General features: G+C 35.9%; 2 protein-coding genes across 3 annotated transcripts; both read left to right on the top strand.

Moving 5' to 3' along the window:
* Window positions 1-2,612: 2,612 nt before the first annotated feature.
* On the top strand, window positions 2,613-5,668 carry LOC121750258 (2-hydroxyacyl-CoA lyase-like). The gene is made up of 2 exons (XM_042144764.1): window positions 2,613-4,160; window positions 5,155-5,668. The coding sequence occupies exons 1-2, from the start codon at window positions 2,748-2,750 to the stop codon at window positions 5,467-5,469; spliced, it is 1,728 nt and encodes a 575-aa protein (XP_042000698.1). The 5' UTR covers window positions 2,613-2,747; the 3' UTR covers window positions 5,470-5,668.
* Window positions 5,669-11,625: 5,957 nt separating this feature from the next.
* LOC121750129 (metal-nicotianamine transporter YSL3-like) lies at window positions 11,626-15,017 on the top strand. Of its 2 annotated transcripts, none has more exons than XM_042144594.1 (8): window positions 11,626-11,887; window positions 12,088-12,440; window positions 12,807-12,979; window positions 13,050-13,147; window positions 13,227-13,361; window positions 13,445-13,634; window positions 13,711-13,825; window positions 13,911-15,017. In XM_042144594.1, the coding sequence occupies exons 2-8, from the start codon at window positions 12,092-12,094 to the stop codon at window positions 14,843-14,845; spliced, it is 1,995 nt and encodes a 664-aa protein (XP_042000528.1). In that variant the 5' UTR covers window positions 11,626-11,887; window positions 12,088-12,091; the 3' UTR covers window positions 14,846-15,017. The 2 variants fall into 2 exon arrangements, with proteins under 2 accessions (XP_042000528.1, XP_042000527.1); XM_042144593.1 differs by having other exon boundaries at window positions 11,627-11,887; window positions 12,036-12,440.
* The last annotated feature ends 1,760 nt before the right edge of the window (window positions 15,018-16,777 follow it).

The raw sequence follows: 16,777 nt of genomic DNA on the forward strand, positions 1-16,777 counted from the left end.
ACATCCGCACCAATGTGGATGCTGACGTTGGAACTGTTCATCCGTCACTTAATAAAACCGTGTTACTGTAATCACATTAAATTAATTAAATAAGACATTGTTATAGTACTCCACGTGCACGTCCCACTACCTTACATTGTTTCGGATCACGCAAGTGCTCAACCATTTGATCGCACTTACTATCAATCCACCACGACTCATCCCAAAACAATTTAGCATAATTTTCCACAATCTCCATTATAACAAGTCTATCGGAGTGGTATTGTTAGAATTATATACCTCTTTAAAAATATTTTTTAAAATGCACATGTCAAATTAATTATGCATCCTCTAATCAAATAACCATCCTTCGTCCGAGAAAACGTGACCAATTTTCATTTGTCTTTTAGAAATTGGAGCTGAGTCAAAAATCGTCAGCTCACGTTCAAGAACAAAAATTGAGTTTTGCTTAATTTTGTTGCTTCTTTTGTCCCATTTATTTCATACAGTATTATTTTTTCATTTTTGAATAGCTTCATTTGATTTAAATTAGTCTCTGTCCATCCCATCCTAATCATATTTAAATCGCTTCCATAAAAATCTATGAAATTATCATTTTTCTCCCCCATTGTATTCTCTTTATAATGATATTTGTTTCTTTATTTATTATATATTCATGTATCGATATTATTTTTTCTACTAGGAATACTACTTATTCTTTAATCTCGATGCAAAAAAATGCTTCAACTATTATCAAACAGATATACAGTATACAATTCACATTCACCGATAATTGTTCTTGCCTAAAAATCAGCCAAATCAAACAAAAAAATAGCATGCACACTCACCAGACTCCACCGCACCATATTTATTGTTATTTATCTTTCAGTTAGGGGAAGGATTTGATGTAACCATTATATTTAAGTATGTATAACCATTCTATATTTGACTATTTATACGATATGGGGTGTTCGATCTGCAAGATTGTATTCGAGATTAAATTTATAGTGTTTTTGGTTCATGAGATTCATTCTCACAACTCAATCATAGATGGACAACTCAATCCTAGATGGATAATCATAGGATAATTAGTCATAGATACCCCCCTATGATTAAAATAATCCAACAACTCAACCATAGATTATATATTAGTACTTTTATCTTGGCAATCGGACCCCACCTAAGATCATTAAAGCATCCTCATCGGTGCTTGTGGGGAAGGACGCTGTCCGTGCCGTCGGCGCGGCACCCCCTGTCCGCCGCTGTGCTCTTGCCGACGGCACAGCGCTGCTCGTTGGTATTTTCTATTTTTTTAAATAAAAAGAATACCAAATTTTTTTAATATATTTTCCGATTCCCAAAAATATAGTCGTTTTATTACCATTTTTTTGAATTTTTTTAATCTCAAAATCATCTACAAATACACACATTCATCATCCATTTTTCAAATCAAATTATCTCTGATTCATATTATAGCTAACGAAGGACCGATGACGGCTAACTTTTACGATAAGGATGAAGCCGGAAGCTCAACCGCACGGTCTCCCCCACGCCGAGGTGTGCATACGACGGTGCGCGAGAGGATCGAAACAATACGCACAATGCGTGATACCAAAACCCACATTGAGCTACAAGAAGACCCAATCAAACACATTTGGGCAAAATTCGGCAACGAGTAGTGAACTCTTTTTAATTTTATGAATTTAATTATGTAAATTTTTTTTAGGATTTAAATTATGTAATTTTTATTTTTTAGACTTTAATTATGAAATTTTTAATTTTTAGGCTTTAATTATGTAATTTTTAACTTTTCGGTAATTAGTAATAGTATTTTGAATATTTTTAATGCATTTTAATATTGTGGAAATATTTTATTTATATTGAATAATAGAATGACGTGACCCTTGAACATGGCCTTGCGGAAGAGTATGGACATGGGTGTTCTGCTCTTGGGGAATAACATGGAGTAAAAAATTAATAAATATGGGTTCGGGCCCACATGCTCTTTGGATGGGGAGTCTTAAATCTTAGAGCATCTCCAATAGAGATAGTCCAACCATAGGCCAGCCTAGTCACAAACTCCACTTGCCACATCATCAGCATTAAAAACTCCTTCTGTCACATCATCAGGACAAACAACTGGACAAGCAATAGGCCAGCCATAGCCTAGCCACAATAAACAAAATTATAAAAAAATAAATAATTAACAATCACATAAAATACGGAATTAAATATATGACACAGATACATGAAAATTCAATAGTGATATTAAAATTTAAAAAAGTACATTAATTAAAAAGTACATAAAACAAGTGGTGTGAATGAAAATGACGTGCAAATCGCGTATATATAGTGTTTCGAAAATTAAATAAGAAAAAATAAAAAAATCGGTTGGCCGATCGCTAGTCGATCGGGAGCATGGCGGCCAGCCGATCGGCGAGCGCATCGGCCAGCGCCCGGGAATTGGCGTGCACTCGCCGTTTTTCTCGCCGATTTGCCGCTCGCCTACTGCAATGGTTCGGCGAGCGGACCGGCCAGCGCCGGGAATCGGCTAACCGGTCCGCTCGCCGCCATTGTGGATGCTCTTAATAATATACTATACGGTACTTCTTTGGCGCACTGATCCAGGGTAGGCGTTTTCTTCTACGTTACCTTGCCATTTTTAAAGCTATATTTACCGAATCACACAGCGCACACACACACAAAACTCACACCAAATTGGCAAGTTCTAGCTCTTCCCACACCTGCTTCTCAGTCATCGCTCTCCAATGGCGGACGCTCACGTCAAAAATCCGCCCCCAGCGATTGACGGGAACGCTCTGGTATCCATGTGCCTCTCACGCGCCGGCATCGACAGGATGTTCGGAGTCGTCGGAATCCCCGTCACCTCACTCGCCAACCGCGCCCAAGCCCTCGGTGTCCGCTTCATCGCCTTCCACAACGAGCAATCCGCGGGCTACGCCGCCTCCGCCTACGGCTACCTCACCGCCCGTCCCGGCGTCCTCCTCACCGTCTCCGGCCCCGGCTGCGTCCACGGCCTCGCCGGCCTCTCCAACTCCGCCGCCAACGCCTGGCCGATGATCCTCATCTCCGGCTCCTCCGATCAGAGCCTCACCGGCCGCGGCGATTTCCAGGAGCTCGATCAAATCGCCGCCGTTAAACCTTTCTCCAAATTCTCCGCCAAGGCCACCGACATCACCGAAATCCCCAAATCCGTGTTCAGCGTCGTCGATTGGGCCGTCGCGGGCCGCCCGGGGGGGACGTATTTAGACCTCCCCACCGATGTGCTTCACCAGACTGTTGATGAGTCCGAGGCCGAGAGATTGATCGCCGAAGCCCTAAAATCACGAGACAAAGCCCTAATTGAAAAGCCGAGAATCGACAATTCCAAAATTAAGAAGGCGGTGGAACTGCTGAGGTCAGCGCAGAGACCGCTGATCGTGTTTGGAAAGGGGGCAGCTTATGCCAAATCCGATAACGAGCTGACGAAGCTAGTAGAGAGCACTGGAATTCCATTTTTACCTACTCCGATGGGGAAGGGGCTGATTTCGGATAAGCACGAGCTAGCGGCCACGGCCGCCAGATCACTGGCAATTGGTAAATGCGACGTCGCATTGATCGTTGGTGCGCGGCTGAACTGGCTGCTGCACTTCGGGGAGCCGCCTAAGTGGTCGAAAGACGTGAAATTCATCATTGTGGATGTGTGCGAGGAAGAGCTTGAGCTGAGGAAGCCATTTTTAGGGATATTGGGAGATGCCACAAAAGTGGTGGGGATGATTCATAAGGAAATCAAGGATGATCCGTTCTGTTTGGGGAAGACTCATCCGTGGGTTGAGGCTGTGAGGAACAAGGGCAAAGACAATGTGGCGAAGATGGAGGTCCAGTTGTCGAAAGTTGTGGTGCCGTTCAATTTCTTGACACCGATGAAGATTATCAGGGATGCGATTTTGGGGGTGGGGAGTCCCGCGCCTGTGGTGGTTTCCGAAGGGGCTAATACCATGGATGTAGGGCGGTCCGTGCTGGTTCAGACAGAGCCGAGGACTAGGTTGGATGCTGGGACATGGGGGACGATGGGCGTTGGTCTTGGATATTGCATTGCTGCTGCAGTGGCTTCGCCTGATCGCTTAGTGGTGGCTGTTGAAGGGGACTCTGGATTTGGATTCAGTGCTATGGAAGTTGAGGTACATTTCTTTTTCATTCGTGCCACTTAGTGTTATACTATTAAGCTAATTTACAGATGTGGCTTATGTTTGGGAATTGGAGACATAGACATCGATAGAGCTAGTTAGGTGCTTCTGTGTGCATTTTACTCTTTTGTGTGCTTAACTTGTTAGTATTTCCGGTGCTGTGTTTTTGGTAGAGGAATGTAAAGGTGGATATAGTGGTGAATTGCTTCTAGCTCTTGCTGGATTTTTTGAATTGCAGCGCTGTCATACTTGTTCCTTTTTAGTTTAGAGTCTTTAGACAGGGTTGTATAAACTTCGTGAAACATTGGCTTTTGTATTTATGCTTCCTAGTTGCGAATTGGAGTGTCGATGGATATTAGTCGAGTATATTGTGTATGTCACTTTTTGTCAGAGGACACTGGCATAAAATTGGTTTTTAAGGATCATAATATACAGCAGTGTGTCTTAACTTCACCTGATGAGTATGTTTCCATGTAATATCTTCAAATTTGAATCTTGAAAACAATTACCAATTTTTTTTTTCTTTTTTTCATCCTTTGATGTTCCTGCTGCCACCTACAGTAGGTTCTTGGAGGAGCACATTTTTTATGTTCTAGCACCTTCTTAACTCTATGTGTGATTGTGAGTTGTTCATAGTCCTGCTCACTGCACTCTAGCAGGAAAAAAACGTTAAGACGCAAGAACTGTGTTATAGAATTTATTTTTCAGGCATGTGGTAATAAAGCTGAAATGATCAAATCTTCTGATAAGGATTTCGAGCTGTGAAATTTGGCAAATGGATGCTTTTAGCTCCAACAGAAATATTCCTAGGCACAAGTATATACATTTCTCAAATTTCATCAACTGTGTGTTGTGGAAACGTGATAAGTTATCAGGTGCTTATGATGGCAACACAGGCTACTACCGGCGATAATTCGGCTCCAATAATTTAAACCTGCAATGTTTCTTCAGCGCTAATTCAGTGTATGCTTTTATTTGCCCTTTCCAGACACTCGTTCGATATCAACTGCCCGTGGTGGTCATAGTCTTCAACAACGGTGGAGTGTATGGTGGTGACCGGAGAAACCCAGATGAGATAACAGGACCTTACAAGGATGATCCTGCTCCGACGTCTTTTGTTCCAGGTGCAGCATATCATGTCCTCATCGAAGCTTTTGGGGGAAAGGGTTATCTTGCTGGAACTCCTGATGAGTTGAAATCTGCACTTGCTGAATCCTTCTCGGCGAGGAAACCTGCAGTCATAAATGTCACCATCGATCCGTATGCCGGTGCAGAGAGTGGGAGGTTGCAGCACAAGAACTAACGCTGAAGTAGATCGATTGTTTTCAGTGATCAAGTTCTTGAACTTGTTATAGTGGCACCTTCACTTGTATTCTGTATATATACAGATATACTCCCTTTGTCTGCCGTTAAATATTTCATTTTTCTTTTCCGTCCGTCCACAAATAAATGTCTCATTTCACTTTTACTATATTTGATAAATGAATCTTATATTCTACTAATTCTTTCTACAATATATAAAAGTAGGTCTCACATTCTATTAACTTTATCTAGTGACTTTATTCTATAAAATCAAATAATTTCTTAATCATGGACGGAGGGAGTATTGTTATAGATTTGAATGTTTATTAGAGTTGCTCTTCTTTGAGTACCAGTCACCAACTTAATTTGTAGCGTTATCAAATATTATTGGGCGCGTAAATCCCTTACAAACAACTTGGTCAAATCTGTAGCATAAGCTAACATTTCTATATCTGCGTGTTAGTAGTATTTACTAGTACTAAATGTTTTTTTATTAGTTGTCGGATCTAAAATATTGAGGGTGTAATAAAATAAATAAGTCTAGCCCAGTAGCCTAAGCTAAGATTTCTATATCTACTCGTTAGCATTTAGTTATTTACTGGCAATAGTAATTGATGTTTGCATGGACGGACGCACGTTGAAGAAGGAGGGGAGGCCTTCACCCAATTTTTATTTTTTAGTTTTTTCTATTACTAAAATTTTCAAAAATTTTAAAACTTATATCTCAACCCGTGCCTAAGTAATGTTATTTAAGACTAAATCATCAGAAATTGTTGGAAAAAAGGGCTGAACAATCAAGAAATAAAAAAATGCAGAAGATGAAATATAACAATGGCTACAGCTCGGTGGAGGAAGAAGATGACTTGACTCAAAAAGGTTAATAAATTATTATTATTATTATTATTATTATTATTATTATTGTTATTATTATTATTATTATTATTATTATTATTTTCTAGTAAAATGTGTCCAAATGTTACGCTCTTTACTAGGAGGTGTTTTTCGGCTATTGAATTAAATTGCACTGCAACAACTTCTTAATACTTTTACTTTCATTTAGGCGTGTTAACTGAATTTTAATTTAATAACTTAGTTTTCCATTAATAAATTCAACGGATTCTAAATTTTATTCTCCACCGTATTTTTTCCTTTTTCTTTGCAAATAATCCAAGCAAACTCAAAATTCGTTTTCATGGTCACTTTAAACAATAAGTTAATTTTTCTCCTTTTTTTCTTTTCAATTTAATTATGCAAAAACATTTTTTCTGTATTTTATTATATATTTTTATCACAAAAAATTCTCTACCCATTTACAAAAATTTTATATTTTTTTGTGGTATGTCCATTGTCATTTGTATTTATGGAAAATTTTTCATCAAATTTTATCTTTTTCTCTTGCACTTTTCCTATTATTTCTCCTTATCTCTATATCGTTACTAATATGTATTAAAATTTGCTCCGTTCATGTATAAGACTATTTCTCATTGACAGTGCTAATATATAGTAAAGCCCCTACCAACAAAAAATCATGCGTCCGCCCCAGGATGTTTGTATTTAGTCGTAGGATCTAAAATATTGAGGGTGTAAGACAGTAAATAAATCTTTTCGAGTCAAACTTAAATCAATTTATTGAAAACTACTACTACTATATTAATCTTCACGAATATACTCTAGATATTAGTCCATTTTTCTAAAAAAAATCTATATATTTATTTTGTGACAATGTTTTAATATTTTATTAAACAGTAATTTTATATTGTGCTATTTTCTAAAATCGGTTTTGTATTTTCATAATTTTATAAGTTAAACCTTTTTAGTTTTTCCTTTTGTTGATTTAACTAATAGAAGCAGTTCGTAAGAAGATATTTGACGACCAAACTTCTCTTTTAATAGTAGTACTAGAAAATAAAAGACATCGAGGTACATTTCAATAGACATGGTTGGTAAGAGTACTATTGTTGTATTTTGAATCGTGGAGTAGTAACTTAGTCATTGAATACTTCATTCTTGTCATTATAAGTTTATTTCTTAGCAGCACGGAATTTAAAAAATATTAAGAAAAGTGAGTGAAAAGAAATTAGTGGAACATGAGTCTCACTTGTATAGAATATTAGTTTTAAATTAAATGTAAGTTGAATGAGTTGGTAGAATATATGATCTTATTACCATTTATAATAAAAATAAAGTAGGAATCCTATTCGTAGACGGACAAAAATATAAAAATGGGACTTCTATTTGTTTGTAGACAGATGAAGTATACTCCAAAATCTTTTGCTTAGATATTGACCCGGATGATATAACGTGGAGATACGACGTGGAAATATACACCACCATCTTCTGCAAAAAATCTTGACTAATAATGTTTCTCTTTCATTTGTCCCATCAAAAGTGTTATATTTTTTTGGATTGTACCATTAAAAGTGACATGTTTTTTAAAATAGAAATAATATCTCAATTTTTTTCTTTGTTTTACTTTATTTTTTCTATATTTAATCATAAAACAATAGTATTCCATCAGTCCACAAAAAATAGATACATATTCCTTTTTTCGTTCGTCCGATAATAATACTTCATTTCCATTTATGAAAAAGTCGTCTTCAACTCATTACTCATATACATCAATTTATTTACAACTTATATCATTAAACTCCACAATTAAACACTAATAATAATGTGAGTCTCACTATCCACTAATACTACTATTTTAACTACACTTCTACTCATCTTTATCAATTATGCATTAATTATCGTGATGTTTAAATGTCCCTATTTTTATGGGACGGAGAATACTATATGGAGTAGTATAATATCTCAGGTCAAAGAGAAAATGATTTATATTAAGTGCGATGTTTAATGCTTAAAAACATTAATTAACGCCATTAATACACTAATTAAAGTCATTAATAACTGATATGGAGTAGTAAAATACTACTATACTACAGAAACAAGGCTGTAGGATCTATAGAAAAGTAGTACAACGGCAAGAAAATCATTCGAAAAAATTGCATGATCTATTCAAACAAAAACCAAAATATCATTCAATGTGTTTTGCCTTATTTATGAAATAAAATTATCTTCCACCCACTCATGAGTCATCAGTCAAGAAAAATATTTTCATCCATTTTCCACAATACCGAAACCACTACTACATCTTCTTCCTTTTTCCCCACCTAAGTTGGGTGAGATTATTTTCTTTATAGTATTTTTTAGACTCTGTTTGTAGTCAAAACACAATTGACTATATCTCTGCTTAATGTAAAATAATTTTATTTACTTCTAAAAGAAAAAAGCAAAATACCTAACGCAATCTTTTTAGATTGAGGGAGGTGGAAGGCAGTGATATTTATTGAGATAGTGGATATTGTGACGCACGGGATGCAAGATTTTTTGTTGGTAATGGCTTTATTATATATATTAGCTCGGTCAACGAGAAATAGTTTTATATGTGAACGGAGCAAATTTTAATACATATTAATAACGATATAGAAATAAAGAGAAATAATAGGAAAAGTACAAGAGAAAAAGGATAAAAATTGATGAAAAAAAAATACAAATGACAGTGGACATACCACAAAAAAAATATAATTTTTTTGTAAACGGGTAGAGAATTTTTTGTGATAAAAATATATAATAAAATGCAGAAAAAATGTTTTTGCATAATTAAATTGAAAAGAAAAAAAGGAGAAAAATTAACTTATTGTTTAAAGTGACCATGAAAACGAATTTTGAGTTTGCTTGGATTATTTGCAAAGAAAAAGGAAAAAAATACGGTGGAGAATAAAATTTAGAATCTATTGAATTTATTAATGGAAAACTAAGTTATTAAATTAAAATTCAGTTAACACGCCTAAATGAAAGTAAAAGTATTAAGAAGTTGTTGCAGTGTAATTTAATTCAATAGCCGAAAAACACCTCCCAGTAAAGAGCGTAACATTTGGACACATTTTACTATTATAATAATAATAATAATAATAATAATAATAATAATAATAATAATAATGATAATAATAATAATAATTTATTAACCCTTTTTGGTCAAGTCATCTTCTTCCTCCACCGAGCTCCACCGAGCTGTAGCCATTGTTATATTTCATCATCTGCATTTTTTTATTTCTTGATTGTTCAGCCCTTTTTCCTACAATTTTTGATGATTTAGTCTTAAATAAAATTACTTAGGTAAGGGCTGAGAGATAAGTTTTAGAATTTTTGAAAATTTTAGTAATAAAATAAACTAAAAAAAAATAGGGTGAGGGCTTAAGCCCTCCCCTCCTTCAACGTGGGTCCGCCCCTGGTGACGAATTATTAAGCCAACAATACCAATATTGATAGTAACTACTCGACTCAATACACTTTTTTAATCAAGAAACAAATGAACCCAGTGATTCCAAAATTCTCAATCAGTTATAAAAGGGATTCTCAATAGTAGAAAAGTAAATCCAAATTTGAATGATTATTCCAATATACAAATCCAAATTATACTAATAACTATTCCAATATACACAAAATATTCAATATGGGCCACACTGTGAAAAGTTTTCTTTGTCAATTTCAGTGAGGATTCTTTTTGTGTTTTTGTACCAAAAAGTTCAAATAAAGAGTGATTGCAATCCAATATCCTATTTTATTATCTAGATTTTATACTCCAATCCTACTACATTGTCATTCCTCTCAATTTTTATATTAAGTTATAATTATGTAAAATCATACCTCTTCTCATCAAACATACCTCTACTCATATCATAACTTAGTTTTTTAATAAATAAAAATCGGCTTGTGGATCAACCTGAAGCTCCGCAATGTGGACCGCTCCCAGTGCCAGACCCCCCGATGCCACGGACCGGACTGGACCGGACCGCATCCATCCCTTTGCACATTTCATATGCTCTCATGCTCCATTTTCAACCAGTACTTTGTAATGTTCTAGCTGATTTCCAAAGAGTATTATACTCCCATTGTTGATATGATAATGTTATATGGAGCATTTGATTCTTGAATTTAATAATAAGGCATTAAGAAATGAATCGGGATAACAAGTTTAGTTGATTGATTTTATAAACAAAATTATTGGTGATTGTGTTTTCCAGAACTTATACTCCATGTCTGTTTGTTTATATGAAAATTAATTTTTAGATAATTAATTCATAATAAATTAATGTGTTTAGTGTGTTAAGTTATTAGAATTTAAATTTATATTAATCAATTAAATTTATTTAATTAATTGATGAAATGGTTGAAGTAAGAAATTTTATTTAGTTTTAAATTGACAAATAATAACAACAACAACAATAATAATATATTATTATTAATAAATTTATTTGTCTGTAAATATATGAACTTTCAATATTTTCTGACTTTCCCTAAACTTTTATTTTTGAATCTAAATATATGAACTTTGAGTTTTTTTTTTCTCCAAAAAATTAAGGGCATGTTACTTTTTTATAATATGGTTTATTTAATTTTCACATAAAAGAAACATTATTTATGTCAAGTTTAGATGTCCTTCTTACAACCTAATCCTTAAATATAGAAATAAAAAATTGCTATCGATTTTCTCATAATTGTTGAAAGTCCCTCTATCCTCTAACCCTACTCTCGTATACAAGGTCCTCAAAAAACTCTTAAAATAACATCATTTAGATTTCATATTACGACATAATCCTTAAATGTAAAATTAATAAATTTTGTAATCCTCTTTTTTACTCTCGTACACAATCCTTTAAAAAACTCTTAAAATAACATCATTTATATGTCATAACATAATCCTAAAATGTAAAATTGATAAATTTTCCAACCACACAATATGAGAGAGAAAGAATCAACACCAACAATAGTGCATTGAACATGATCCACTTTTTATTTAAAGTTATACGTTTAATCTAGCTACAAGTCTAGTACTATTTCTACTGCACGTTTATATTTTTTAAGATAAAGAAAATTCAAGATTTTTTAATGCATTGCTGAAGAAAATGCGCACATTTTATTGCTTGTGTTTTAAAAAAAGATAGTGACATTAAAAAGGTAGAAATATTGATGATATGGCAAATTTTCTGCCTACCATTTGTTCAACAATCTAAAGTGGGATTTACTTAATTTCTCTTAATTTTGTAGTACAAATAAAAACATTTAATGATGCCTGAATTTGTACTACTCCGGCTGTACTAGTACACAATTTCAACTAATTTATTCCTTTTGCAATGAATTCCAACTATTTCATTCATAGCTTTAAATTCAGGTTCTGGCCATCACATATCATACTGCATTGCGGTAAAAACCTCATTTTGCTGAAATTCATTGTAATTTCAAGTTCTAATCACGTGGGAGTGGGAGGTTTTATGTGTGGAATTCATATCTTTTGTGGGTTTTGTGGTAAATCCAATTTTCATCTTGTTCAGTGGAAGAAATCATATAGTACTATACAGGTAAGAATTCTTTGTAAACTTTTATGTGGAAAGGAATCATATTCTTATTTATTTAATGATTTCTTTCAGTTCTTGAAAAAAAGACTTGTCATTTTCTTGCTTTTGTTTGTATTGACATGAATTTCTTTGCCTTTTGTGATTATGATAGGAGATTACTTGCATTTTCCAGTTCTTGATTGTGAAATTGTTGGTGTGGAAAGGGAAATGGGGAGTCATGAAAACAGAGAAATTGAGACTGAGAATTTGGAGGAAAATGGAGGGTTGCCAGATGACATGAAGAGGCTTCCTCCATGGGAAAAACAGATTACTATTCGAGGAGTGATTGCTGGCTTATTTATTGGAATGATTTATAGTGTTGTGTTGATGAAACTCAATCTGTCAACTGGGCTGTTGCCAAACCTCAATGTATCAGCTGCTCTTCTTGCATTCGTGGTCATTCGAACATGGACTACACTGCTCGAAAAGTCCAATTTCACGACAACCCCCTTTACGAGACAGGAGAACACCGTCATCCAGACGTGTGCAGTCGCTTGCTATGGCCTCGCTTATGGAGGTCAGCATCTTTCAACATTGGTTTGGTTTTGAATCACATGCTATTGCTTTGAGCATTTGAATTTGGTCTTGGTTTATATGTCATGCTTTTGCTTTTGCTTTTGCTTTTGCTTTTGCTTTTGCTTTAAGCATTTGATTTGGTGATTTGGTTTTAGTTCATATGTCATGCTTTTGCTTTGAACACTTGATTTGGTTTTTGGTTCATATGTTATGCTTTTGCTATGAACATCTGGTTTTGTTTTGATTGATTTGGTTAGGCTTTTCTTGGAAGAATAACATTGATTTGGTTTTGGATCATATGTTTTGCTCTTTTCTTGAACATGTGATTGATTTGGTTGGCTATATTGGCTGAACATTGTGGCTTTAGGTGGTTTTGCATCCTATCTTTTGGGAATGAGTAGGAAGATATACGAGCAGGCGGGAGTCGACACACAGGGGAATTCGCCTGCGAACCTGAAAGAGCCAGCTCTTGATTGGATGATAGGATTCCTGTTTGTTGTTAGCTTTGTAGGTCTGTTAGCATTGGTTCCTCTTAGAAAGGTATGCTGAAATAGTTTCAAATCCTTCCGTTCGAACAAGTAAGGATCCCTGAATTTTCGTATTGTGACAGATCATGATCATAGACTACAAATTACCATATCCCAGTGGAACTGCAACTGCTGTTCTCATCAATGGATTCCACACTGCCAAAGGAAACAAGATGGCCAAGTAGGCCTTCTTTCCATCTTTCCTAGGTTAAAGCGAGTTAGTTCAAGCATATGTGTATTTAGCTTGATCCCGATTTCAGGAAACAGGTCCGTGGATTCGGGAAGCTCTTCTCCTTCAGCTTCTTGTGGAGCTTCTTCCAATGGTTCTACTCAGGTGGTGATCAATGCGGATTTGCCAATTTCCCCACTTTCGGGTTGAAAGCTTGGAAGCAAACGTACGTACGCTGCAAACTTTTCCGTTTTGATCTCGTGAATTGTTTATGCATAGCAACTAATTTGAAACAGCTAAACCCCACAGGTTTTTCTTCGACTTCAGCATGACATACGTCGGAGCAGGAATGATCTGCTCGCACCTAGTGAACGTGTCTCTGCTTCTCGGAGCCGTGCTCTCGTGGGGCATCATGTGGCCGTTGATAGACCAACGGAAGGGGGATTGGTTTCCGAAAGATATCAAAGAAAGCAGCATGAAGAGTCTCAATGGTTACAAAGTATGCAACACCTAAAAACTTGTCATTTTCAATTCTTTTCCAACATAAAAACTTATGTTTTGGTATTGATTTGTAGGTTTTCATTTCAATATCTCTCATTCTTGGTGATGGTCTTTACAACTTCGTTAAGACGTTGCTCTTCACGTTCCAAAGCATGCGAACGACGTTCCACAAGAAGAATCAGATCTCAGGTGATCAATCAATTTCTCTCTGTTTTGGAATCAATGTTTATCTGATGTTCAAGAATCTGATCACTCTGTGTGTTCGTGGCGACAGAATCGGACGACAAGGATCAAAACATGGTAGATATCCGAAGGAACGAGGTTTTCAAGAGGGAGAGCATTCCGCTGTGGGTGTCTTGCGTTGGCTACGTGTTATTCTCCGTCGTCTCTACCATAATCATCCCGATGATGTTTCCTCAGCTCAAGTGGTACTACATCGTCGTCGTGTACATCTTCGCACCGTCTCTGAGCTTCTGCAACGCCTACGGGACCGGCCTTACGGACATGAACATGTCTTATAATTATGGCAAGGTCGCCCTATTCATCCTCGCGGCTCTGGGCGGGGAGGAGAATGGCGTCGTGGCCGGGCTGATCGGGTGCGGCCTAGTGAAGTCGATGGTCTCGATATCGTCGGACCTAATGCACGACATGAAGACCGCTCACCTGACCCTGACCTCCCCACGCTCGATGCTCATCAGCCAGGCGATCGGGACGGCCATCGGGTGCGTGGTGGCGCCCCTCTCGTTCTTCCTCTTCTACAAGGCATTCGACGTGGGGAACCCTAATGGGAGCTACAAGGCGCCGTACGCGCTGATTTATCGGAACATGGCCATTCTCGGTGTAGAGGGGTTCTCGTCTCTGCCTCGTCATTGCCTGGAGCTATGCTACGGGTTCTTCGGGTTCGCTGTCTTGGTGAACCTGTTGAGGGACGTGGCGCCAGGGAGGGTCGGGAGGTTCGTCCCTCTCCCGATGGCTATGGCGGTTCCGTTCCTGGTCGGGGGGGCGTTCGCAATCGACATGTGCATTGGGAGCTTGGCTGTGTATGTGTGGAATAGAATAAATAGGAAGGAAGCTGGATTGATGGTTCCTGCAGTTGCATCAGGTTTAATTTGTGGGGATGGATTGTGGATTTTGCCTTCTTGCATTCTTGCTTTGGCAAAGATCAATCCACCAATTTGTATGAGTTTCTTTCCTGGGAAAACATCATAGGATTGTTAGATGGTAGAATGTAGCTAATTGCAAAATCAGAGAGTGTAATAGATATGGAATAATCTAAGTTTTGGCGATGATGGTATTGGTAGATGTAAAAAAATTAAATTCACTCTTCATTCACAACACATACTAGTGGAGATTTGAATCATATCATTCACACGTTGAACTATTGATTTGAGGGTCATACATATAAAATATTTCATCAATATTTCAAATTAGTATTTTAAACTTGCATAAATCATATACAAAATTGTACCGGAATGAAAATGAATTTGTAGGAGTGGTACATTTATGGAGGTTGACATTAAATAATTATAATTATAGTATAAAAAATTCATGCTGCTGCATATAGATTTATAGATGAAGACTCTTAAATGCCGTCTATGTTTATAATCAATTCACACTATTAAATTACATGACATAAATATGTGGTGGGATACATGCGCTATTGTGTTTTATTTTTATATTTTAGGAAGAGATACAAAAATTACTCCATTTATTCCAAGATAAGTGATGAGTAATGAGTACACCCTCTGTTCCATAATAATAGTATAATTTTGTCATTTTGGTACGTTCCATAGTAATAGAGTCATTTCATTTTTTAGTAAAAGTCAACACATTTTTCCACACCTACTTTACTCCCTCTTACTTTTTTTCTCTTCATCTCTCTACCTTTTACATTTTTCACTTTATTCTCATTTTACTTAACCCACATAACACAATTTTTCTTAATCTCCGTGCCGAAAAGAAACGTCTCCATAACTATGGAACGGAAGAAGTATTTCTTATTGGAATGCTAATTAATTGACACATTTCCTAACCAAACTAACTTATATTTTCTCTTCTTTATACTACTCCTTTATTTGTTTCATATTTTATTATTTATCAACTTAATTTACTAAACATTATTTTTATAATTCTCGTAACAAAATAAAATATTTTATTTAAATTGGGACAGATAAAATATTAAAATTAAAAATCCAAATGTAGATTTTTTTTGTAGGTATCTCAATGGATGAGAGAATTGGTCTAAGAATTTAAAGCTGTTTCTATTGCATGCAAATGTTTTAAAGCTGTTCCATATCTATCATGTGTTAAAGTATAGATAAAATAATTATTTTTTCATATCAATATCAAATGCTAAAAGAGACTTTTAACTTATGGGTCAAAATACATTTGTTTATAATATCCCCACATTTCAAAATTAAAATTGTGTACTTATATAGTACATTTTTGTTTGATAACCCATATAAAGTGAGTACATAAATTAGCCGAAATTCCAATTTATAGCAGATCACACGCGTGGGCCCCCACGCCGAAAAAGTGAAATTTAATGAGTTTAAGGACCAATGGATAAACTCAGCACAACTATATAATCTTCGATGATTTCAACACTCCACAGTCGATTCAGCTGCATAGAGATAGAGTCAATCTTGGCACACATTCAGAGTCAAAAGTTATCTCTCTGGTAAGCTCCTCTCGCTCCATTTCTTTCTGTGATTCTACCTTTTTCTGCGTTATTGCTTTTGGATCGTCGGTTTTCCACGTCTGTTGTGTGTTGATCGTGGAGAATGTTGATCGTGATTGTGAGAATTTTGTGCAGTTGCGTGGGGAAATAATGTCGTCAGATCCAAAGCTTCACGTGTTTGAGGAAGTTGCGAAGCATAATAAGACGAAGGATTGTTGGCTCGTTATCAGTGGAAAGGTTCGATTAAAAAAATACATTTGATTCCTTTTCTGTTGCAACAAAAAATAGGACTCCATGCGTTATTAATTTATTTTGAAAATCTGTTCCCTGGAGGTTTTGAGTTCTACCGTTAATCGGATGCTGCTTTCGGTTTTTCACTTATTCATGCGATCAAAGATGCTATTGAGCTTAATCAAGTATCCTAAGTTTGTCAATCTGATATGTGAAGCTTTTTGTGTTGA

This window comes from Salvia splendens, chromosome 10 (assembly GCF_004379255.2).
Source record: "Salvia splendens isolate huo1 chromosome 10, SspV2, whole genome shotgun sequence".
NCBI lineage: Eukaryota > Viridiplantae > Streptophyta > Magnoliopsida > Lamiales > Lamiaceae > Salvia > Salvia splendens.